Source organism: Protopterus annectens, chromosome 4.part1, assembly GCF_019279795.1.
Source record: "Protopterus annectens isolate FY-2018-M chromosome 4.part1, PAN1.0, whole genome shotgun sequence".
In the NCBI taxonomy this organism is placed as follows: Eukaryota; Metazoa; Chordata; order Ceratodontiformes; family Protopteridae; genus Protopterus; species Protopterus annectens.
This window is the reverse complement of record NC_056734.1, coordinates 402,574,800-402,602,519: the sequence shown is the minus strand read 5'-3', so window position 1 is coordinate 402,602,519 and position 27,720 is coordinate 402,574,800. Positions and strand designations below refer to the sequence as shown.

Here is a 27,720-nt window from a genome sequence, read left to right as displayed (position 1 = left end):
ACCATGTCTCAGTTGTGATGAAGAGGTCTCATCTTGCTCAGGGATATGTCTTTTATGTTTCATGCAGTATTTGTCTGAAGAAGATTTCTGGAGTATGTAGTCTAAGCTACCGCAAAACACTAAAAGCCATATAATGCTAGTCTGTCTCATTTAGATTCCCAAAAGGTCATCTCTGTTTAACCTTTCAAGTGCTGAACGTCCTTATCATTTTCACCCACACCCATCTTCATGAAACTTACAATCTATTTAATGCTCTTGCAAAATACCTCAACCCCCATCACAAGAACAACAGCACATACTCGTATGACAGACTCATAACTCAGCACACTTCATGCCTTTAGAATAAACTCCTTCTGCATGTTAAATAAAGTAACCCTTTACCTTCAAAACTAGGTCTGAGAATTAAATACGAAAACATAAATTCATACTGTATGCAGAAATTGTGTTACCAGGAGAAAATGATACACTGTCAGTAATAACCATTGTCACAACTTAGTGCGAACACATGAAACAAGGCTGACATCTACTCTAGCCCTGTAAATTGGAGCACCAACAAAAGAAGACACAATTGCAAAGTTTGGAAAGCATAAATTTTGCAGGTATAACAATTACAAACTCACAGGCATAAGAGAAGAGTAACAAGATAGAAGAAAATGAATGGTACAACAGAAGTTTATTTGGCGGGAATTAGAAATGAATAAAGATAATGAGCCAGATTCCAAAAGAATCACTGCCAACAGTAAACACTAACATGGGCTGTGACTAATGCAGTCACCCTTCTCGAATTTGAGACAGGCCCTCTGCAGTGATCCTTCAGGGTATGTAGGATCATCGCAGTAGGCTGTCTCCTCATGTAGAGCTATATGCTAATGAGGCACTCCAAGGGATTGGCCTATGCTAATTATCCATATGCTCTCTTCTGGAAGTGCCTGTGGTAAGGCTCATCTGTGTAAGTGAGTTCATCTAAATTCAGCCAAAATTTCATGATTTTTTCACTCATTTTTTCAAGGGGTAATATCCTATTAGAGGTAAGTGCCAGGGAGTTTAGTGGGGTGAATGGTCTCAGGTGTAAGTGTGTGTGTGTGTGTGTGTGTGTGTGTGTGTGTGTGTGTGTGTGTGTGTGTGTGTGTGTGTGTGTGCGTGTGTGTGCGTGTGTGTGCGTGTGTGTGCGCGTGTGTGTGTGTTTGTGTGCGTGAGTGTGTGTGTTTGTGAGTGAATGGGTGACAGCATCCATAAGTGTGATTGAGTGGGGGCTGTGTGTGTGTGTGTGTGTGTGTGTGTGTGTGTGTGTGTGTGTGTGTGTGTGTGTGTGTGTGTGTGTGTGTGTGTGTGTGTGTGTCTGAAGTACTAGGGTAAAAGTACTAGGGTAAACCAGACTCCAGGAAAATATAAATATATGCTAATATCAATTAAAAAGTTAACAGTACACCAGTTTTGCAGCACAAAAGATGTATGGGGAGGTGGGATCACTAAAGAGTCTATAGTTAATTGTCGAAAAAATAATCATTGAATGGCATATCATTGAATGCAAAGCATCAAAACTACATCCATCGAATGTGCACTTCATCAAATCTACGAGATGGGGAAAGTAACCACTTGGCCAACCCTTCCCCGTCTCATAAATGTGAATATTTCAAATCACCCACAACCCCCACACCCCCATAACTATACATACTAACTCCGAGATCGCACTACAGTGGGGAACAGTGAGATGGGGAAGTGTTGGCCAACTAGTTACTTTCTCCATCTCACATGTTTAATGAAGTGCACGTTCTATAGATGGAGTTTCTATGCTTTGCAATCAATAATATTCCACTGGATGCTTGGTCCTTTCGATGATTAACAATAGACCCATCACTATACACCCAGGATAACCTTTATTCTAAAATCTCTTGAAAGTTAATAGAGCAACAGTTTTGTAGCACAAAGGATGTATGGGGGGGTATCACCAGATACCAGGGTTAATCTTTATGCATTACTCTAAAATCTATTAAAAAGTAAAAAAACACAACAGTTTTGTGACATGAAAGATGTTTTGGTGGATCACTAGATACCATACCTCTCAACTGCTCAGATTTTCACAGAATGTCCATATTTTTGTCACACAGATTTGGTCTGTTACTCATTGTCCCTATTTTGGGGCCTTTGTCTCCCAGTTCTTTTACTCTTTGTCCAGATTTCTAGACCTAAGAGGTTGAGAGGTATGCTAGATACCCTGGATAATCTTTACATATTACTTTAAAAACCTCTTAAAAAGTGAATAGAAAAGTTTTACAGCATGAAAGATGTAAGGACAGGGGTGATGACTAGACCTCAGGGATACTCTTTTATGTATTACTCTAAAATCTCTTAAAAAATTAACAGCATTAGAAATGCAGTATGCATGGGGGGCAGTACTCATTAACTATTACCCTACCTCACTTATAAATTACATATTACCCTACCTCACATATAAAAATGCAAGGGGGAGCTTTGAGTCATGTACCCTTTGCAAAAGAAGCACCTCCTTAACTATAGACAGCTCTAGTCCTCTTACCACTATACACCAGGAACCCTCCTGAAATATTACCCAGGTCACTTAAAAACAGAAGAGCAACAGGAATTTGCCCCTTATACCTTTCACTCAAGAAGTACTTCATTAAGAGTGCTTTAATCCTCTAAGCCACACTGCAGTTCCTCAATGAAGGTGTATTTTCTGAATAATAATAAATTCAGAACTCTTAATGTCTAGTATTATTGACTGACTGTAATAGTGATTGAGTTGCAAGGCAAAAGGCAGGAAAAAGGCAAAATAAGGGATGTTCTGTAAAAGCAGTTAAGACTGATGGGAAGAGTGTCTGTGTGTGGATTGGGTGGGCTGCCAACTGTGCTCAAGATTTCTAAACAAAGCAAGTAGAAATACTAGACAACACCAGGTAGATTTTTAAAATATTTCTCCTCAAGTCACTTAAAACGCTACAGTCCTGACATCACAATGCAGTTTCTGAACAATCAAAAGAATGCAATTCTAATGTCTGGCATTACTGACTTGATTATAATCATTAGCAATTCATGAGGGACAGGGGCAAAATAAGAGGATACATCAGGGACATTCTGTAAGCTAAGAAACAGGTAAGAGGTATGGGAATGTGTGTGTGTGTGTGTGTGTGTGTGTGTGTGTGTGTGTGTGTGTGTGTGTGTGTGTGTGTGTGTGTGCGCGCACGTGTGTGTGTGTGTGTATGTGTGTGTGTGTGTGTGTGTGTGTGTGTGTGTGTGTGTGTGTGCGCGTGTGTGTGTGTGTGTGTGTGTGTGTGTGTGTGTGTGTGTGTGTGTGTGTGTGTGTGTGTGTGTGTGTGTGTGTGTGTGTGTGTGTGTGTGTGTGTGTGTGTGTGTGTGTGTATGTGTGTGTATGTGTGTGTGTGTGTGAATGACTCAGAGGGTGCCTATGCCAGGGGAATGCATGACCGGCCGTTGATTATAATAAGATAGGTAACACCTTACAATTCATTGACATACAAAATAGCCAGTAATGAGGTCTTTCCTCACTGCAGCTCATATGGCTCCAAACTGCATTTTCTGTGATACCAGAAGTAGTCCCTTCTGGTTGCAGCCCTTAGAACCCAGAGTGGGATACTTTCCGAGTCTCAGTGAATGTTAGGACTATGTATAATTGCAAAATGAGAGTAGGATTGGTACATGGGATTAGGTGAATTATGTACATGTGTAGTAACACAACATAGCATGGGCCAAATGTTTTATGAATAAATAAAATCAAACACTTATATTAGTGAGTTGATACCAGTACAGCTAGCACTGAGGTAAGGTGGATGACATACTGTCTACTGCATGTGTCTAGAAAAGGAGCAGGCACAAAAGAGTTCTAGTATGCAGCACTGACAGAAAGTGGAATACCAAAGCCGAAGTCTGACAGTTTAGTGATTACAGTTATAAACTGCTACTTAACTTCCTTCTGTAGTCCAGGGTTGGATTCTCTTCATTTCCGTTTATCTTTTGTTTGACTATAATTAAGTCACTTAACCTGAAGGCACTGCCTAACTGCCGTCAAAGAAGGCACCTGTTCTTAGTGGGTTAACCCAACTAAAATGTGAGACAAGAACTTTAAGGAAATCAAAGTTTATTAATGAAAATCAGGAAATTGATATTTTGCAAGTAGAATGGACACAATGAAGATAGAGAGCTATAAGTGTACATAAAAAGGTGTGTGCAACTACGTATGAGAAAGGAACTTTAGTAAAGAAAATGTGAGGCACTGTCAAGGTCCAGAAGAATAACAATAGTGGGGGAGAAAGCTAGCCATTATGAAGATAAAATTTGTATAGAAACTGTGAATATAGGTGAAGGTAGGTTTCCCAAAATAAATACTGACTGACAGAGGTGCCAATTTCATGTCAGACCTGCTGGCTTGTCTGTGGATGTACTGTGGAGTGAAGTACCTGAACACCACCCCCTACCATCCCCAGACTAATGGTCCTGTTGAGAGGTTAAACTCTACACTCTAGTCCATGCTACTGGCATTTGCAGACCAGTTTAAGAGGGTGTGGAGCAAATATTTGCCCCATTTGTTGTTTGCTTACAGAGAGGTTCCCTAGGAATCCACAGGTTTTTCATCCTTTGAGTTGCTGTATGGGCATAGGGTGAGCGGACCTCTAGGTTTAATTCATGATGAGTGGGAAGGTGAGTATGAGCCTCACAAAGAGTCTGTTGTGGCATATGTCCTAAACCTCAGGACAAGGCTCAGGGAACTCATGGGTTTGGCCCAGGAGAACCTGGCAGAAGCCCAACAACAGAAAAAGGTATGGTATGACAGGAATGGCCGAGCTAGAGAGTATGCTGTAGAGCAGCAGGTAGTGGTTCTCAGTCCTGTCAGACACAACAAGCTGCAAGCAGCTTGGGAGAAACCCTACAAGGTGGTAAGAAAGGTAAGTGATGTTAACTACATGGTAGAACTGCTAGGCAAGAGGCAGGGGCACAAATTGTATCATGTTAACATGATGAAACCTTACCGTGATAGGGAGACCATTGTGCAGAGCATTTGCAGTGGATTCCAGGAGGAGTCTGAGAGAGATCTGGTGACTGATCTTCTCAGTGAGACTCAAAGTGACACCTCAGTGGAAGGGGTAGCAATGTCGCGGCAGCTATCTCCTACGCAGGTTCAAGAAATCCGAGCAGTACTATATGAGTTTGGGAACACGTTTACTAGGAAACCAGGGTGCACCCACCTGGTGCAGCACCAGGTGGATACAGGATCCCAAAGGCCTATTAGGCAGGCCCCATATAAGGTGTCTGAGAGAGTCAAACAGACTTTGAGGGAGGAGATACAGGAACTGTTGGAACTAGGGGTAATTCAAGAGTCCAACAGTCCCTGGGCCTCCCCAGTGGTGCTGGTAGCAAAGAAGTATGGCAGCACCAGGTTCTGTGTGGACTACAGGAAATTAAATAGTCACACAGAGTCAGATGCTTACCCCATGCCTAGGACAGATGAGGGCCTAGAGCAGCTAGGTGGGGCTAAGTATCTTACAACTATTAATCTTACCAAGGGTTACTGGCAGGTGCCCTTGACTCCCAGTACTAGAGAGAGGTCAGCATCTGTGACTCCTTTTGGCTTGTATGAGTTCGCAAAGATGCCCTTTCGGATGAAAAATGCCCCAATGACTTTCCAGAGGCTGATAGATCATATCCTAGCAGGAGCAGGAGGGTTTACCCTTGCTTATCTAGATGATATTGCCATCTATGGCCATTCCTGGCAAGAACACCTTCAACATGTCAGGGAGGTGCTGGGCAGACTACAGAGGGCAGGGTTGACCATTAAGCCGAGGAAATCCCAGGTGGGTATGGCAGAGGTCTCCTACCTGGGACATAGAGTGGGGAGTGGTAAGATCAGGCCAGAACCTGGCAAAGTAGAAGCCACTCAGACATGGCCTACGCTGCTACCAAAAAGCAAGTGAGGGCATTCTTAGGGACAGCAGGGTACTACACAAAGTTCGTCCCCAGTTATAGTACCATAGCTGCTCCCCTCACAGACCTGACAAGGAAGAACAGGTCAGGTAGGGTAGTGTGGACCACAGCATGTGAACAGGTATTCCAGAAGCTTAAAGAAGCGTTGGGATGCCCCCCTGTGTTAACCAGTCCAGATTACAGCAAAGAATTTGTTGTGCAGGTGGATGCTTGGAATCATGTGGTGGGGGCTGTACTTAGCCAGATTTCTTCAGAGGGATAACAGCACCCAATGGTTTATCTCAGTCATAGGCTCCAACCCAGGGAGGAATACTATGCAGCTGTAGAAAATGAATTTCTAGCCATAATGTGTGCACTGCATAAACTTCAGCCTTAACTGTATGGAAGAAAATTCACTTTCGTTACAGATCACAATCCCATAACATTGTTACACTGAGCCAACCAGCAAATGCCAAGTTGCAATGATGGAGCCTAGGGTTGCAAGCATATGATACGTCTGTGCAGCCCTGCAGTGGGATTAGCAATGCCAACTCAGATGGGCTCTCAAAACAGGGAATAGGGTAAGATATACTCAGATAGACCTAACCCTCTCAAGCAACGTTTCTCAAGGGACTCTTGAAAAACTAGCTTGAGTTCTCCGGGGGTAGATGTCTGAAGATAGGTGAAGGCTGCCAGCCTAGCTAGATAGAATTTTGTAGATAATTCTGTCATTTGTAAATATTAATATAAGCCACATGCTTGTTCTCTTAAATGTGAAAAGACTGTATTGGAATGTTGAACTGCAATAATGTAACAACAGTGCACTCTGCTGTAAGAAAGCTGATAAGTCAAGCATTGTGAAATTCTTTGATCTAAAACTCGGATCCGAGATGTCTAGAGGGAGGCATTCTGCCTATTGCTTTGAAGCCAAAGTGAATTGCTAGAATTTGCATGTATAATTTCTTTTATTGCTCTGGCTTCCTGACCAGCTGCAAGATCAAAAGGGATATTAACCTCTGAGTTTCTGTTAACCTGGGAATCAGAAAAAAATGATGTAATCTGATGTAATCTGAAATGAATCAGTGGTAGTGTGTTATCAATTTAAGGACAGAAAGAATGGGTGCATTTAGCATTTGTCTTGAGAACATCCAACTGACCAGCACTCTGCCTGTGTTCTATGTGTAAGTTTATTTTAGAACTGTGTTTTCTCTTAGATATAGCTAGGAACTAGGAAGATTAGTTTATTTCTCTACTGATGTCAGAACTTTTCTACTGTATTATTTTAAGTATTTATATGTGATCTCTGAGCTCTTGACTAAAACTGTGTAGTAAGAAGTATAGTCTTGTGTTTTTATTATTTATTATTAAATATGTTTAAACTTTTCAACTGTGGCTGATTTGTGTAGAGATAATTTAAGCTCTAGAGCACATTGCATGTATATAGTGGTACTGGCCAAACCACTCCAATAAGCCTTAAAAAGTTCTGGTCACACTTACCATTTGGATAATAATATTGCACAGTATAATTGGACACCCTTTCATGAGGGCCTTTTAGTAGCTGATAAATATTAGTGGGTGGTGGCAAGTGGTACTAATGTATAGTCTGGGTTCTCCAGCTGTGCCAGCCTTCCCCAGGAGTGTCTGTGTGGTTGTATATAACTCTTATTTCAAAGTGTGTGTGTGTCAGCTACTTGGGCAGGGACACAAAGCACTGGTTGGACAGAGAGGGTGCTAGAGGTTTAGCTTACCCACTAGGCTGAGATCTGGACCCTATAGCTGTGCCAGTGGGAAGTCTTATTGGAGACCAGGAGAGAAAGGGAGAAACCAGACCCAGACTGACTGTGATCTCTGTATGCTCTTAAGGAAAATTGTACTTTACTGTGTGCATATTTATTATCCTTTCCCTATATGTACTCCCCTCACTGGTGTTAGTGGTGAGGATTGAGGTTCCTTGATTGCTGGGCCAGTACACGGTCATCACAGAAACAGAAAACACAAAACAACAGCTAGGCTGGGGTGTAAGGATCTTTGCAGCAAAGATTTCAATTGTGACAGTTCAGAGAAAGAACAGGCAGAGAAAAAGATGTAGGAAAACAAAAAAATGACAGACATTAGTAACCTTAATGTAACTGCCTAAGAAGTAGAGAGGGAATTAAGTTGTATTGAATACTTTTAGCATTTTGTCACTGCTGTAAACAGTTTTGTCTTCAAGATACTGAAACTTACCAGCACAGTTAAAAAATTTAAAACATGGACATTTTATGCCACCTTCTGGTCATTTTTAGAAGTACACCAACAAAAGCAGAACAGTCTAAAGGCCAGATTCCTAAAGGTTATCACAAAGTGTACACTTTGTATAACCTTTCAGAGTAAATAGACACCACAGACATTGTAGAAGAAATCTTCTTGAATTCAGAAAGTGTACATACACTTTGCAACCTTTATGAATCCTGCCCTAAGATTGTTTAAAAATACAGTTTTGAATCTGGAAAATAGTTTTTGTAGACCAAGACCAAAATAGTGTCCTAATTAATGAGGGACAGAGTTCAAATGTTATTAAAATTAGAAAATGTAAATGTTGTAATAGCCTCATTACATATATTTCCAGCAGGATATATTTATGTAGAGCCAGTCAAAGGAAAATAACCAAAATTTGGTTCTCCAGAGAAAAATGATAACAGCTAAGATGTAACTTTAAATTGGATACAGAAACAAAACTGTAACATGCATACAATGTTAAGAGCATAGTCATGCCTTGAATGCATGTTTCTATCTAATAAAAAAAGATTTTCGAAAAAAATATAAAGAATGTCATGCATATATCTTTGGACTGATATAAAATTACAGGTAAGTAATTAAAATTATAAAGAAGCACATTTATAGTATTAAAAATGGAACTGAGGTTTAGTTAACAGCCTGCTTTTGCTGTATTGGCCAGGAATATCACAGTGTAAGATTCTAGTGAGTGTAAATAAGAACAAAGAAGACAATAACTAATATTGTAAAATAAGTGATGAGGGAAACCTCATGTACATTATAATCAATATGCAAAAGGCTAAAACAATACTGCAAGTTGTCACATGGATTACAAGGCTTAATTTAGAAAAGCAAATAAAGCACATGGCAATAAATGCAAACATATTCCATGCAGTTTCTCAACAAAATTGTAATTTTATAAAGAGCCAAAGATGATCTTACTAGTATGGTTATCACTCAAACTATAACAGAAAGAAAAAAACAAATGAACAAGTATGTGCAACTTTAAGTGTAAATGCCAATAAAGTTACATTTAGTACTATCAAAAAATATTAAACAGAGGTAGAAAATATGATATGTAACCACATGATTACCAAGCTTCAGAACAAAGACTGTATGACTGTCCTTGCATGAAATAACTTACACAATTAAAATGCTAGCCTTTCTATCCTTAATTATATTACAAAACTAAAGGTTTGTATAAATTCCTCAACTTTGTATATCTTCATTTATTTATATACGCCTGTATTTTTCCTTTATCTTTTCAGATTTATTTCTATTTTCTGTCTTCTGTTTTTGCAATATTTATGCTAAAAAATTTATTTTCTACCTCTGTTTAATATTTTTTAGCAATGTCCATTTGATTGAAAAGCAACACTCTAAACGCGAGCAAATGAGGGGATCTAAATGTTAATAAGTTAAGTGCTTCTGTACAAAGTATGACAGTATTTCATAATAAGAAAGCTTGCTATGAAAATACTTCACTTTTAAAGGGCATACATATTTACCTTATATATCACATGATGTAACAGCATTAAAATATATAAAAGCAGTAAAGAAGTATTATATAAATATAATACATACAAATAACATACAAATATAAAAGACATATGTTTTCTTAATGCATGATATTTTACAAAGCCATTAAATTTTTAAAGATAAATAGTCACATGATTTGTTACATGATCAAACAACACAAAATATAAAAGCAGCCAAAAGATAATTTAAACATGTTTAAGTAATAAATGAAGTACAGATTTTCTAAATAAAGTACAGAAAATAATTTATATTTTCTTAAAGTACAAGAGTTTTAAAAACACTTTATATTACTTGACTCATTTGATCCTGGATAGTTGTCATCTTGGTATAAAATCTGCCATCTAATTTCTCTCATATGATGCTAATTTGTAAAATATCCTTCTTGGGCATTGTTATAGGCCTTGGGCCACAGACTCATGGTCAGCCACAAATAAAACAAACCGTGTACAAGTTATACAAGCTTCACTGTGTTTGGATAGAGCATTCTATGATTTTTTTTTTGACAGCATAAAAATGATAATAAAGGACAGTTGTGTAAGTTGTGTAAGTTGAACTTACCATAACAGTAGATATTCAAATGATCTCTGTAAGGTATCAGTGTTATGGTAGAATAGTATAATCACTCACAGAGAACATACAGGTTATCAGACAGGGTTTGCACATTGGCATGTAATATGAGATTCGGCAGTGCAGACAGTAAAACTTTAAGGAATAGTGTTGGAAGTAGTGTAGCTTAGATGGAGGTTGTACTATCCTAGAGAGAGGGGGATGATGGTATGTAATCTGTTCCAAATGCAACATTCATTTTGCTGTTCATTCTATTGTACATCAGCACCATTTACTGCAACCATGTACAGTTTTAGCATGCATGGTTAGTGTGTGCACACAGTGTAACACGTATTGTGCAATGATGTGGGAAGATTCAGGAGTGGCTTGCCATGCATATGTTGACTTCATAGTACTTAGGTTGGTCCATTTCTGCATGTACAAAGCTAACATTTCATTATATATTTATACCTTATTATTCAGCAAGTAACGTGCCACCAATTGTAGATTCAATCAAAATCTTTGAGTTTAAAATTGCCTTTTCTAGTTTGGGTAAATATGTTTCAGTTTTTCTCCCTTGAAACCTGGTCATGATTGAAATGGTCTTCGGTGTATGTAGCTACAAACAAGCTAAAATAAATTAAAAACACAGTGATTGAAAACATTTTTATCTAGACTGAATTCCTTTTAATCAGAGGTTTCTTAGACATTAATTCAACCCTAGAAATGTTAGACATACAATCCTGCAAATAAAAATTAATATTATGGGAACATTAACTCATGATTTCACTGTCTGCATTTTTTATGCAGGTAATAACATTTGCTGGGGATGGATACAAAGGAAGGATGTCTCCGCATACACCCAATGAACGATTTGAAGGAGCCACTGTTCTAAAGGCTCTCCTGGTAAGGATTCTGACATTTTGATAAAGAAGTGATACCATATTGTATGACATAAAATAACACTTTGAAACTCATGTTTCAAAGTGTTAGTTATGGTACAGAAATAACTGGCATATGTTTTCAAATCTAAAAATGTACTACTTGAAAAATTTCTAACATCCTAAATAACACCATTATAAATGCCTTCAGAAATGTATAGTAATACTACATTTTAGAAACAACAGAGCATTCAGTCAACCAACAACTTGCTAATGCACAACCACAAGAACGCCAAAGTCCATGAACTCCTAGAAAGCGATGAAACCACTCTAGAACCAAAACGCCAACAAATTCAAAGGGGCACAAGACGTTGACATAAAAAAATCTGCTTTTAATGTCATTATCCACAAATACAATGAAACAGTTTAGCGCTTTCACCCACTAAATGTGGGCTTCATCAGAACACCTGAAAAAATCTCTACTGCAGTTTTAAATACTTCATTTTGGTGCCAACAGACCACTAAAGATGTCTTAAAGTGGTCAGTGCACCAAAAAATGTAAAACTGATAAAAAGATAAAATGTACCATGCTGTTATCCCTATGTACATACTGTACATCATGGTACATAAATGCACTGAAATGAAATAAAAAAATAAAATAAGTGCATAAAATGTAACGCTTAAAAATAAAATAAAAATGAAATATAAAAAGTGATGCAAACATGCTTGTTCATTGAGCGTCCTATGAATAAACCTTTTCATGTATATACATAATTAGAATGCTCGTGTATCAAATCAATATACATGTACTAGTACAGTGTCTTTCCTTACATTGAAAAGACAAACATTCTTATTGCCACTATTATAAATACTCTATGCATGTTAATATTACCATTACATGAATGAAGACAAATATAATACTAAATATAACTCCACTAATACAATTGTTATTAATAACTAACTTGTCAAGAATTAAGTCAGCCAATACTCTATTATGTATGCATTAACTGTTTTCTAACTAATAAAGGTTTAATAGATATATGGTCGTTGAGGCCCGGTGGTGTCAAGGCATCAGTAAATAATTGCCACCAGACCTCTTTATAACCTAAAATAGCCTTGTAGTTACCCCCTCTAGGATCTATTTTAATGTTCTCCAAGATGGCATATTTGAAAATATAGGTATCCCCACATTTTTCAATATGCCTGTATAGAGCATTGTTGATAACTTTTTGCCGGATACTATATAGGTGATCGTAAATTCATTTTTTAAAACTTCTCTCAGTTTTCTCTATGTAATACCCAGTGCATGTCATGCATTTCGCCATATATATCACTAGTTTGGAATTGCAACTTCCTTGTCGAAATTTAATCCTAGTTTTGTTAATGTTGTCCGGTATAATTCCTTCATCTTCCATTATTGCTTGACATTGATTGCAACATCCATATTTTTAGTGTGTTTTTTTTTCTGTTGTCAAGGTCTTTTCCTATTGTCACTTGTTCGAAATACATTTTAATATTACGACCCATTTTGTACACAAACCTGGGCTTAGAACCTACTATGTCCACTATCTCCTGATCAACTAACATAACATTACAATTGTTAGTCATTATACTCTTAACCTTGTTAGTGTAAGGTCCATATTCAAGAATGCATGCTTGATGAAATGAATCTATAGTGGTATTCACCTTTTCTGCACTAACTGGGACTGTGGCCTTCCTGTTTGCTCCCAATAATGGAGGATACTTATATCCCCATTCCTTAATAATGTATTTTCTAACGTCAGCCATCATAGTCTTACAGTAACCCCTTTCTTCAAACAAACCTGTTATAAAATCTCTCTCTTCTATCATGTCTGTGTGCACAGCTGTCATTCTTGCTGCTCTGATGCATTGTCCTTTGTAAATATTATACAACAGTTTCTTAGGGTGATTACTAGTATATTCTAAATACCCATTGGAGAAGTGTTTTTTCTATAAATACGGCATTTAAAACCCTTTTCTCCATTGGAGATGTAAGTATCTAGATATGCTATGCCTTCACTAATACTAGAGTGTGCAAACCTCAGATACTCACTACTGTGGTTCATACATTCAATAACGGTGTTCAAGCATTCTGGGCTTTCATCCCAAAGAATATAAATGTCATTCAAAAACCAAGAATAATGTCTGACATGTTTGAAAAATACATTTTGAAAACCACAGACTCTTCCCAATCCAACATAACCAGGTTGGCATACATGGGGGCACATGCTGCCCCCATTGCTACCCCTCTGGTTTGTCTATAGTGCTCGCCCTCATAAAATATCTAATTGTGGTCAATCACGATGGACATACATTCTAAGATCAAGCACACCCTGTCCCATTCCAAATTAGCATATTTTTTAATACTATTGCAAAATGCGTCCATACCATCCTGCTTGGGGATACATGAAAACAGATCCACAACATGGATAGTGACGTATATTAACCCTTCTTTCCATAAGTCAGTAGGGGAGTTCCTTAAAAATCCCATGAGTCCTTCACCATATGTGGAATTTTCTCATAGATATGCTTTAGCCATGTATCCACAACTACTCCTAAAGGGTATATTTTGGAGTAACTACCTGAAATAATGGGGCGAAAAGGTGAATTGTCAATGTCTTTGTGCACCTTAGGAATACCCACCAAAGTAGCTAGTTTAAGATATTCTTCCTTAATAAAATTGCACATGTCTACTGTAATTCTATTGTCTATCAAAAATTCTTCAATGTACATATCTGTACATTTGTATGCAATATTTATTTCATTGATAGACACTGTTTCATAATTACCTGACTGTTGTAAATTCCTATACATTTTGGTGGTGTATTCCATGGCATCATAAATAACTACACCCCCCCCCCTTGTCTGGCTTCATAACCCGTATATTGTGGTATTCTCTGAGGTCCTTGAGTGTTCTGACCTCGTTGTTGGTTAAGTTACTCTCCTGTTTTTTGGCTCTCAACTTATTCTGAAGTTTGTATATCTCCTTAGTCACAAGTTTGTCATATACTGACACGCTAGGATACATAGGAGGGACAAATATACTTTTCTTTTTAAGTGAACCAATACTACTAGATTTATACTCATTGGCATAATCCATGTCCTTATAAAAAATTGCCAAATTGATTTTCCTTATTAATAATTTGATCTCACTAAGACAGTCGACCATATGAAAACAAGTGGTGGGGATACACTTCATGCCTTTAGACAAAAGGTCAAAATATGCAGTTTCTAATACTAAACTGGTGTAATTATAAATTTTAAAATGATTGCAACTATATGTGATCCAGTCACAAACAATGTCGTGGCCGCATACTGTCTGATTGCTTGCTCCAATCATGTAGTGCCTCTTCTACCAACGTCTCAAATCCCTCTTCCACCATGTGTAATCCTTGTGTCGGCCATAAGTCTGATAAGGGTTGTTTTCCCTCCAATTCCCTTCCTTTTTCCAATCCGTATGTTGTTCCTGTTTCCAACCCCTCTGAAAATGTAATATGTTGTCCCGGTAGTGTGTGTCTACTGCCTCATATGAGGTATTGCTGTCCTTATAGCCTTTCCTGACACTGGATAGCTTAACCTTGTAATTGCTTTCTCATTTATTGATGACCCAATTGTAGACCATACCACTGTTGTACTGCTCTACATCCCTTTTAATCTTTTTACACTTTTTGTTGTGTTTTTTTTTGTGTCTTCTTATCAGCCAAATTAAACTGTTTAGCATATAATTTCTCCCATTGTGTAAATATTAAATCATTTACAATCATTTGATTTAGCCGTTCAACTTCATTCATCAGAAAACAAAGCTTTTCATCATTAAATTTGATTAACAATTGCATATATTTAAAGCCACACCGGCCAAAGAATTGATTAAATTCAGTTTTGTTTTTTTCAGTAATAACCACTCCCATGGGATACTTGAAAAAACGCAACCCCATGGGAATAATTTTTAAAATTAAGCATTTATTCAAATATGCATTATCTAATTTTAAACAGTTGATCAAATTCAGTTTTTTCCCCAAAGTGTAAATGTAATCTCTTAATGTTCCCTCGGGTGTAGTAAATTGATTTTGCTCATTAGCTTTGTCCTGGTACAATTGGTCAAACTCACAGTTACTGTCTAGAAATCTTTTTAAATACACATCATTCTGTCCCCTATTATTACCGACATTACATTTTGCTCCATTACTAGAGCAAGATTTAACAGTACTTTTGTCTGTAATGCCTTTACCCGTCGCATTGGAGTATGTTTTAAGTGGCTACATTCTCTTGGGCTTAGTGCCTGTACGTTTGGCTTCTTCATCCATCTCCCCGAACGGAAAATCAAATGTAAGGTCAGAAAGACACAGCTGACTGCTGTTGCAAGGCTCTGACTGAGCCTGTGTGGCTGATAAATCAATTGCTGTCCCTCCCCCTAACTCCAGACCCCTGGCCATTAGGAATCTCTGGCGATAGTGCTATCTCTGTAGAATCCGTACTAGGTTTGGATAAACCCTGATTGTTTCCTGCATCAGACCAAGATGTAACCGTGTAATGCATCTTGCTGCTGGCCTGTAGCAACCCATTACCTATCCTGTTACCATTGACATGAGTCTGTGTGGTTACCATTTGGTTGTCAGAAATATCATCCTGCTTGTTTCCCACTGCACTGACTCCTGCCAGCGAAAACAATTCAATTAATTTGCTCACTTCACCCCTGAGTGTAGAAACTTCCGCTTGAAGTTTAAAAACATCTCTCCCAATGGGTGAAGGTGCAGGTGGGTCATCACGACTGGAGTCCATGGCACACAACTGCAGAAATGATAGAGCGTTCAGTCAACCAACAACTTGCTAATGCGCAACCACAAGAACGCCAAAGTCCACGAACTCCTAGGAAGCGATGAAACCACTCTAGGACCAAAATGCCAACAAATTCAAAGTGGCACAAGAAGTTGAAATAAAAAAATCTTTTAATGTCAGCATCCACAAATACAATGAAACAGTTTAGTGCTTTCACCCACTACATTTTACATTAAACAGTTTCTATGGTTGGAATAATGTCTGCCTTTATCTTATAGTAAAACATTTCTTTATTATGCTTCATTATTGCATTATTTGCAATTTGAATTAAAAAAACAAACCACATAAAAGGGTAAAACCAGCTCTTTGTAAATAAAGTCGTAAATAAAAGCAAAACCAAGGAGATGATAAACACAGCAGGATAAAAACAAACAAAATTTAGTGGAGTATGAGCACTTTTGCATTGCTTCCACAACGCTTCTTCAGATACATATCAATCAATACAGTCTTCCTTCATCATTTTTAAAAAACATTAAAGACCAATCACCTATGTCTTGCATACTGAATTTATATATTTCAAAAATTTATCTAAACATACGCTGAAATACTTGCTATGAATAAGCAAAAAACACATCCAAATCCCACTGCAATAATAATAAACTAGGGGCCAGATTCGCGAAGGCTTGCATGGAGTCTTAGAGTAGAGTAAGAATCCATGCAGCCAACATGTCCGCCGAGCGATCCAGGAACAGCCGGTAGGGGCGTGCAACTGAGCTCTCCAAACTAGTCCTACACGGACAGGGCTGGGATATGCAAATTACCTCAATTGCAGGCGAAAGCCATGCAAATTAGATAAATTTGTGATCTAGCAAACCCAAACCTGTCCGAGTAGGAGTAGTGCGATTTGCAGAAATGTACTCAGTTGATAACTGAGTACGGTTCTGCAAATAGCAAAACAGAGCCATGTCAGCTGGAAAAAAAGCATGCATTCATAGGAGGAAGCATGCCAATGGCCAAAAATATGGTCATTGGCAACGGGAAGTGATGCAAATTAAAAATAAAATAACTTTTTTTTTTATCCCGATCTCCAGGGTTTAACCGTAGCACAGCGCTGTACCCTAAAAAGCAGAAAATTAATAATTAAGATCCACAAATGTGGATTTTATAGCTAAAATGAATTTACAATGCTAGGGAATGGCAGGCTGACGACAACATGGCCACCGAGTAGAGGGTGCTAAGGGGGGGAAGCTCAGTCTAAGAGATGTAACTAAGCATTAGTAGGCAATCCTATGCAAATGAGAGTTAGGATAGTGAATCGCAAATTTACATAGTAAATGAGCACAGTCAGTGGAGTGTAAGAGTAGGATAAGGGGAGTAACAGAGTAGAAGATAGGTGACATCATGAGGGGGGTATGTATGAAAGGAGTGAAGCTCATTGCAGCAGAGTGACATGTGTCAGCCTACATTTACATAATAGTGAAAGAGGTGTGTCAACAGGTAAGCCAGGTAAAGTCAAGAAATCAAAGGTGTATGCCGTGGATAACACCACAGTTTCTTGCTGAGTGTGCATGCGCGCATGTGCGCGCCAGTAAACCCGAGTAATACAATGTACGCGTGTGTAAGCATGTGTGCGCACGTGTAGGCTTGAGTAAGCATATGTAAGGCTGTGCAAACAGTTGTAGGTGCGTTTGCACCAGTGTGCACGCGTTTTAACAAGAATAAGCAAGTTTTAGTCCGTGTAAGCATATGTGCGCGCGTGTTAGCTGTTGTGCATGTGTTTGCGCTTGTGTGCGCGGCTCCCCCCCCCCCGAGGAAACAGAAAGGAAAAAGGAAGCACACCAAATAGTGGAAGTTACCAGGGAGTACTAGCAGAGCTAGCAGGGGAAAACAATCAGAATCAGGCAATTACCCAGGCAAAACACTAGCCCAGCCCAGCACTTAAAACTCTGCAAAAAACAGTCCATTATTTTTCTCTCAAGAGACACTGCAACACTGCAGTAAGCAAAGAGAAGTGAAAACTGAAAAGGCTTCACTGAGACAAAAAATGTTAGGGGCTGCCATTGCTGTTATAAGGCGACATATGCGACATGCTGAGGGTGGTGATAATGCAAATGCTGCTGGGCAACCCACAGTGTAGGGACGAAGAAGAGTGTACAGGCTCAGGGTTACCTACCAGGGGCTACATGAGCTGGAGATAGTGGAGTGCTATAGAGTGGACAGAGACCTCTTGCAGCAAATTGTTGAGTTGTGCAGGCCACGCCTTGCACACAGAACCAACAGAGGGGAACCCATCCCAGTGGAAACTAAGGTATGTGTTGGCCTAAGAATATTAGCAACAGGTACCTTCTAGAGACCAACTGGTGATATGATGGGGATATCACAGGCATCAGCATCCAGGGTACTGCACCAGTTCCTGGATGCCATGTCAGCACATGTCGGTGATCATGTATATTTCCCCAATTCCCGTGAGGTATTGGCCAGCAATATGCGTCTCTTCCAGCAAATAGCGGAATACTCTGAGGTAGCGGGTGCTATAGACTGCACGCACATATGCATCAAAGCACCAGCCAGTGAGCGGGGTAGGGTCTACTTCAACCGCAAGGGCTTCCCCTCCATCAACTGCCAGGTCATGTGTGATGCCCAGGGCATAATACTGAATGTGTGTGCTGGCTTCCCTGGAAGCTACCATGATTCCCATATCTGGCATCTGACACAGCTGTACCAGACATTTGCCAGTGGGGACATCCCACATGGTCACCTAGTGGGGGATGCTGGCTATGCACTGGAGCCATGGCTGATGACACCCATCAGAAATGCACACACACCTGAGCAGGAACTCCATAATGAGACACACGCACAAACACGAAATGTAATCGAGCATGTGTTTGGGCTGCTCAAGTCACGGTTCCGGTGCCTGGACACATCTGGTGGAGCCTTGAAGTACTCACCAACTACATGTACCCAAATTGTCATGGTATGTGCTATGCTACATAATATGATCCTGCGAAAATAGCTGCAGCAGGACCAGCATAGGCCTGGGCCAAACAGCCCCCCACCATTGCCAAGGCCATCACAGGCAGAGCGTGACTCAGAGGAGGAACAACCTGAGCCTGCCCCAGTAGGCAGAAGGAGGCGTGCCCAGTATGCTTTGGCCTTGGCAAAGAGGCAACGCATAGCACATACACTGGCTCAGTAGGAACTCTGGAAATGATACCTCTCTGACCCGCACATATAGTAAAAGGGATGCCTACGTTGACACTACCTGCTTTCAAACATGTATAGGGAGTGTAGTATGTGCATCTGACATAGGCAGCCCTGCATCAACACCTGAGGCATGATTGCCATGTGTTAAGCAATATAAAACAGTGCTAAACAGCATTTACCATCATGAAGTCAATGTAAACAAAATCGCACACACCAACTACTACAAATGTGGTCAATGTAGAGTAATATTGACCAATGTCCAGCAATGATGGTTAATATTGAGCAATGTTGGACAAGCTGAGTCTAGGTAGGGCATAGCTGAACAAAAGCCAACATGCTCATATTTGCTCTACTGGCCCCTAAGCAGTCTGGTCTGCTCAGTATGAAAATATAAGCAGCAATGGGCCTCGAACCCAGGATACTGTACACTATAGTCATAGTCCGGAACCATTAAACCATGACAGTAGTGCAGTGTTCATCCTGTATGAAGAAATGTTGATAAGTCTATGCAAAGTATTTCACGGAAACCCTACAGATACAGCATAATCCCAACACAAAGGTGAGTCCTGCAGTAAGAATAGAACCTGACTTTCAACACACACAGTACAAATGTTAATAATGGACATGTAGACATACAGCAACAAATGTAGTGGACCTCAGACAGCAACATACTGAAAGGTCACACTGGGCATGCTCACACACTTGAATACATGAGACAAATGTCAGGCATCAGAACACTGACAGTCTGAACTGGGCATGCTCACACACTTAGGCCATGTTGGAGTAAAGCATTGGGCCACACATAGCAGGCAGTTGCATGTGTTAACCCAGGAACCTCTCACTACACAGCAATCTGCCCTGTGCACACACTTATATGACAACAGACATGTATATAATATAGTGGAACCCTGCCATAAGCAAATATGTTCTGCAGATACCTAAGTGGTTCATATAAAGTGTGAAAGCAAATAACCTGCAAACAGTATCAGCAATAAACATTGTGCATCATGAAAATTATCATAGGTTCATAGGTTAATACTAGACTATCTGCCCTAGGGCATGTACAAGCATCGCCAGAGTGTGTTTGGCTACTGCAACCCAGTCAAATCAGAGCACTGTGCCTGTGAATAGTAGGTCACACAAGATAGCCCATTTATGTTCAGTGTATTGTGCCTCTGTCTAGCAGGGACCCAGAAGATATCCCATGGGTAAACATGCGATCACCCATCCACTTGTCAAGATGTCACCTGTATGTGGTCAGTGGGTGGCTCTGCCTATGCAAAACTGGGACTACACTCCGGAGTGAGTGGAGGATTTCCGATAATAATCTGTCCCCCCCAGCATGTCCTTTTAACATCAGTGCTGAGTTATACATCCCTGGAGTGTGTAGCAGCAAGGGAGTCGGATATCCGGAGGTGGAGCATGTCCAGTAAGTCTGGGTCAGATATTGCCTTCAACTAAAGGCACACAACACATCCGTGCTGGAGTTACTGTAGCAGAACTGTGCAGGGCATCTGTGTGAGTCCCTACATCTGCTTGAAGAGTAACATTTGTGGCCATTACAGTTGCTGCAGGTGTCAGGTAAGGTACATCCCAAAGGTGGCATAGTAACCAAGCATGGTCGTGAAGAGTATAGGGGCACAATGACCACACCTGCTCAACATGTGAAACCATGTGGGATATGGTGGGCTATGTAGACACACTGTCTAACCACTATGGCAATAGGATTGTCAAAGGCGAGAGTATGAACAGGTCATGTCCCCAAACCCGAACAACTACTACTGTATGTAATGGATTACAGCCTATGTGGTAATGTGTGGGCATCTTGTCATCCTCAAAGGGGATGACTATGCAACTAATGGCATGTAGCCATGGGCCATGGCTCAGGCACCAGTCAGCCTATCTCTGTGAGACCCTGTATGAGTATGCATGTGCCAGCAGGAGAGCTGATTACGACACCCAGTTTGCAGTCATCTGCGAACATGGGCAGCCATATCCCTCCTGTGATAGCCTGTACATCACACAAATATATACTGAACAAGAGAGGTCCCAGGACTGAGCCTTGTGGGATGTCAGGTGTAACTGGTGTGTAGTCAGACATGGCACCTGCAACACTGAGCATGTGGGTGCTATCCCTGCTCCAGGTAGCAATCCATTGTGTCAGATATGTGTCGATATTGATGCTGGTGAGCCTATGCATAATGGCTGAGTGGGGTATTGTGTTGAAGGGTTGTGCAAGGTCCAGGCAGGCTGTGTGGACAACTGTCCCAACACTGATGGACCTGGTAACTGTTAAAAGAATATGAACAGGTCCAACAGGCAAGATCTGCCCACAACAATGCTGTAATGTGTAGGACCCAGTGTCTGTAGGTTTCCCATGTCTGTGTGCATGAGTCACATTATAATACACTCCATAGCTTTGCAGAACAGGTTAGTTAGCCTTTTAGGCTGATATTGTCTGTGGTCTGTTGTGGCAGTATTCAGTGGAGCGGGACCACTATCGCTGTACGCCATTCCGTGGGTACATATCCTGCAGTAACTCTTATATCGAACAGTGATATAATGTGAGTGTTATGTCTGTCATGAAGGCTGTGTACGACACAGGCCAGGACACCATCTGGTCCCATTGATGCTGTGTTGTCCGCTGTTGGGAGGGCAGCACTCACCTGTTTACTCGTGATGTCTGGGAGGTTACACTCTGTTGGTATGGACAGTACCACCTTAGGGGGGATGGGGGGACACATCTGCACTGAACCTGTTTGCCAGGATGATGGCAATGTCAGTGGGTTCAGGGTATGTTTAGTCAGTATGCAGTAATACACAGCATATCAGTGAGTGTCCAGCCAGGTACCTGAATCAACTGAAGAAGGTCTTATGAGTGTCTGACGTGTCTGGTGCAATTGTCTCTTAGAAGCGTGCCTGACATAAATACCCGAGTGATTGTAGCAGTCTGCTAGTACAGATCACAGATGCCTTCCCTGTCTGGGATTGTGCTCTATCATGTAGTAGCTTTCTCCATTTGTTTTAAAGCGTATTAATGGCTGGGGTCTACCAGACAGGTCCACTGCCATTGGAGGAGTGAGTCCAGTTGTTATTTTGGATGTAACGATCCATGTGATCCACTAGGTGTCCATAGAATGTGTATGTAAAGGATTCAGCAGTCTGAGCCCAGGGTCTCTGAAGGATACCACCGTGGTTTGGAGGAGTGTGACATTTGCTTTAGGGAAGTTCACCAAGATTACCCAGGATGGGTGTGGGGATGAGATATGCATGTCCAGTGAGATAAAGTATGTTCTGCCCTTACCAATGAGGGGTATATCGCAGGTGTGGAACACAGAGTCCCCATGTTGGTGATGATCATGTCCAATATGTTGTCCCCTCTTGTGGGTGTGGTGACCGGTTGTCCCATATCATATGAGTTTAGAAATAGTAGCAACTGTTGGGCGAGGGTGTTGGGGCCTGAGTACTATCCATAGTCAATGTGTGGGTATTTGACGTCACCCAATATAATGGTGTTTGGGGAGACCTTCATATGGTCCAATGTTCCCAGGAAAGCTGAGTGAGGTTGCTGCGTTGGGGAGTGTGGTCTGTAGCAGGCAACAAACCAAAAGGCAGATTTGCACAATGTTAGGTGCATATGTATGGTCCGTGATGCATTGTGAAGTGCTACCAACCCGGAGGTATGTGTATCTGTGATGTATATGGATACTCCCCCTATTTGTTTTGGCCATTCCGAGTTATGTGGTCAGAAAGCATGGTATGAAATACAACCTGGTAGTGCTGGTGTGCATGTGGGAGCCTCAACCATGTGTCTGTTAGTGCACAGATATTGCTATCTTCCATACTGAGGAGATTCCTGAGTGGGCGCAATTTGAGGGTAAGACATCTGGTGTTGAGCAGCATTACCCTCTGTGTCGTGTACTCTGTAATGTGTATGGAGGTGTTTCTGTCCTTTGAGCCCTGCTTAAATAGGGCAGTATGGTGGCAGCAAGTGCCCTAGCCAGTATTTAAAAGTCCAAGGGTGACAGGTGCAAGTTGTCCATAGGGAAGCTACGTGGCATGTCGAATATGTCACCCCAGGGTGACAGACACTGTATCCCTTTTGAATAACACCAATATGTTAGCCAACTGTTAAACGTGATCAGTTTGTTGGTATACTGTGACATCATACTTGGTGAGTGTAAGATGCTAGACAAGGTCAGGGTAATACTGGGCTGGGCTACATGATCACAGAGTTCCTCTATGTCTCATGTCATGTGGTCCAGGGAGGACAATGATGGAGCCAGTCCAGGACTTGCTTTGGAGTGACCTGAGTGCATGTGTTATGTGGCGGATCCTGGCACCTGAGAGACAGCTCAAAGTGACTATTCCCCTGTCTGGCCTGGTGAGTGGGACGATAGTGTGTTTGACATTAAGTGTCACCTATAACAAGTGTATCAGGTGTGTTGTTTAGCCAAAAGGGCAGTGACTGTGTGGCACACTGATGTTGTGAACTGTGTGACATGTGGGCATTGTAGTGGGGTAGCAGTTGTATGTGTGTCTGCTTTGGAGGTCTCTGCTGCTTAGGCAGAGTGTATGTAGAGCTTCCGAATATGTGTATGTGTGATAATGTGGTTTGTGTGCTGTCACTATCGGTGTATTTGAGACTGATATGTGGTGTGTGTGGTCACCCTCACCACCTGATAGACTATGCCAGTCATGGGTCGAGAGAGCTCAGCATCCTGTATGTCAATATTGTTACATCTCCCACATATATGTGAGTGTGATGTGAGGAGGAGAGGGTTGTCTGTGTACATGAGGCAGATATGACATTGTGCCATAACCACAATATTCACTAGCTGGACTGGAAAGTACACATGAAACCGAACCCTGGACATGCCAGTGTATTATGATGACATATTTGTAGCCTGATCACAAAGGATCAGTAGGGTGTTAAGTGTGTAAAAGAGTATAACCAGGATTAGTGCTCAGGTTTGTCAGGGTTTTGTAAAGAGTAGCTGAGAAGAAGTCCAGACTGAAAATCATGACATGTCCTTCAGCTATGTATTAAATAATAATGTACACACATATATGTGCTGAGACAGGGACAACTGTATCTTACTGACATTGCCGAAATCCTGTCAGACAGGCTCATTTATACATACCCACCCCCTACTGACATTAGTCCCTGACATCATACCAGGAGATATCACGTGTAGGATGGCTGAACATCTCCCCCCAAAGCCAAAAGCATGGCAGCAATTGGATTACATTGTTTCCCAGTATGTGTCATGCATGCACTACAGAACAAACAGACCCTGCATCTGAACAGTCTGTTGAGCCTCATCCACTCCACAGGACCTGGAACCGTCGAATGTGTTACAGCAACATATGGCACTACCCACATGTGTGGGTGCACAACACACCATGGGAAGTATAGTCCAGTAAGCCTCTAAAGTCTGATCTGCAAGGCCATGGAGTGCATCATGGCAGAAGTCATAAACAGAGCTATTGGAAACCGACAAACACACAACCCTACCAACTGTGGTATGTTCATGTGCAGATCATGGTTCCCAAGCATGCTACACTATCTGCAAGGCAGCCACCCAGGACATACATTGTGGAACAGAGCTACACATGTCCCACATAGACTTTGAACAGCTCTTCATCAACATCACAGACACATGTCGTATCCACAAAACCAACAATCTGTGCATAGATATGTGTTGACATATGAAGGGATGGCAATGTGTCCACAGATAGATCACACAAGGTGAGACTCACGGGGTCCTGTACAAGCTGTTGATACCTGCTGACCTACATGGATCATTCCTGGGATTGCTTAAAAATGTGTACACACATTACCATGTCCAGTCTGAGGATGTCATCATCCTACAAATATACCAGGAGAACAGAAACCACCCAGTAAAGCATACAGTGCGCCATGGTAATGCGTATCTCTTTAGTAACAGTCAGGTAGGGGTTTGAGTCCTGCAAATGCTGTGTGTGTGTGTGGGGGGGGTGTATGTGTGTGATTTCCTTTGAGAGGAGTAGCCTTTTTGTAGACTGGGAAAACACATTAAAAGAGGTACATCCTCCTTTGGAAAGTCTGATGATGTCAGCATCCTACAAATATTCAAGGAGAACAGAAACCACCCAGTAATGCATATAATGTGCCATGTTAATGCATATCTCTCTAGTATCATAACATAGTCAGGTAGGGGGTTGAGTCCTGCAAACATCAAGTGTGTGTGTGGGGGGGGGGTGTGTGTATGTGTGTGATTTCCTTTGAAAGGAGTAGACTTTTTGGAGACTGGGAAAACACATTAAAAGAGGTACATCCCACTTTGGAAAGTTTGATGATGTCAGCATCCTACAAATATGCAAGGAGAACAGAAACCACCCAGTAATGCATATAGCGCGCCATGTTAATGCATATTTCTCTAATATCCTAACATAGTCAAGTAGGGGGTTGAGTCCTGCAAATGCCGTGTGCGTGTGTAATTTCCTTTGAGAGGAGTAGCCGTTTTGGAGACTGGGAAAACACATTAAAAGAGGTACATCCCTCTTTGGAAAGTCTGATGATGTCAGCATCGTACAAATATTCAAGGAGAACAGAAATCACCCAGTATTGCATATAGCATGCCGTGTTAATGCGTATCTTTCTAGTATCATAACATAGTTAGGGAGGGGTTTGAGTCCTGCAAATGCTGAGTGTGCGTGTGTGCCACAGGTGGTCAATGCAGTGTGGGTTTTGCTTTTACTATGGTATGGCATATATTTCAAACAGTATGTGCATTGCACACATCGGGTATCTACGTCTCAAATAAATTTGTGTACAAGTGACCTCAATCAGTACATAGGTGTGAAGCCTGCATACTACATGAATACATTTGTAACCTTCGACAGATTGCACCGCTGCTTCCCAGATCATAGGTCACATATGTATGTATGTGTCAAGCCCGGCCAATGTAGTGATCCGTGGCCAAGGACATCCCTGCCACACACACACCCATGACATGTACTATAGAGTACTATGAGTGAGGATAATTGCCGGAGTATATGTCAGACATGTTCATACACAACAACGACTGGCAATAATGGACAGTCATTATAGGTGTGCACCAGCCCTGTGGATATGCATGCAGGCCCCTAATCTGTTATGTGAAACACAGAGGGACCCCACAATACCTATGGATATGTGGATACCAAGGGACAGATGACATAACACATGTCTGTCTGTACACATTGGTACCCAACATACATGTTCAGGGCTACCACCTATGTGGTACTGTCGGGATAGTATGTATAGTAAATGTGGATGACTATGCCATAGACGGCGTACTGCTATACAGCATGTATTGGACAACAGGTATCTGTCTGTATGATACTCTTGTGTAGGATATGCATCCCATCCGGGGAATGCAGTGTAGGCCAATGCATACATTTCCAGATGTGGATGGACATATTCCTAGTGTGTTTGCATGTACCTAAGAGGGCTATATGCCACACAGGTGTGGTCCCAGGAATGTGTGGCGGTCAATACCATTGGTTACTGTTATAGTATAGTACTGGAAGGATCCAACTGTTACTGAGTTCCCTACAACTGTGAGTCATTTGTCAGGACATCATCTAATGATTGGTTATAGTCATGCTGTTGAGGTGGTGTATACTACCAGACTGCAGATCATTGACAGATATCAACTGTATCACCCACAGCATAGTGCCAACCCATGTCATACACACATGTGTACCCATGTTGGTACATATCTGTAGTAGAATGCATACTGGCCATCAAAAGATACCATGAGATGTTAACAATGTGTAGAACAGGGTATGTTGCACATCCCACGTGTCCACTATGCACGTACATGCAGACAGTGTGCACACACCATGTTCATAGATGTACACCCACTAATTTGTAATGCACACATCACACATGTACTGTCCACTCACTAACACATGCTGGAAACACTGTACACTTCAGCCAAGTGGCACATGGGTGGACAATACATACTTAGACCTAACACTGGTGTAAACAATGCTACAATGACTATCAGAGCTGTGATGCATAATGCCTGCTCAGATATACCTACAAGGATATCAGTACACTTTCCTGTTGGCAACTTGCTACTATTGCTACATTGCTATAATGTCACCCTGTGCATCAGAACCATGTTAGACTATTCCTGCATCAATGTGACAGTTGACAGGAGGTGGTACAGGTGTCATCATATGCACAGGGTGTGTTGTAGGTTTGCCGGAGCCCGACATTGACCCATCCAATCGGCATGTCTGTATGTGTGTGTGTGTGTGTGTGTGTGTGTGTGTGTGTGTGTGTGTGTGTGTGTGTGTATCCATCCCGCATGGTCCTGGCTCATGGATAACACATTGTGGAGGACATCTAATGTCTTCCTCCAACGGCTATCAATGACCTCGGTGTAATTCTGGATGGCACCGGCAAGGTCACGGATGCTGTCATTGATAGCAGTGTAATGGGCCCTCTGCGCCCTTAGTCTCTGTTGGGTGTACCGTTCCATATGTGCCTGTGCCTGCATTATAGCCCGGAACATACTGGAGGTTG

At 41.2% G+C, this 27,720-nt stretch overlaps 1 protein-coding gene across 1 annotated transcript in view; it reads left to right on the top strand.

Annotated features, from left to right (window-relative positions):
- P3H2 (prolyl 3-hydroxylase 2) overlaps positions 1–27,720 on the top strand; it is a 1,547,814-nt gene that overhangs the window by 1,329,474 nt on the left and 190,620 nt on the right. Inside the window, exon 10 of the mRNA XM_044070221.1 lies at positions 11,086–11,181. Within this exon, the coding sequence (XP_043926156.1) occupies positions 11,086–11,181 (96 nt within the window). The remainder of the gene's footprint in view (positions 1–11,085; positions 11,182–27,720) is intronic.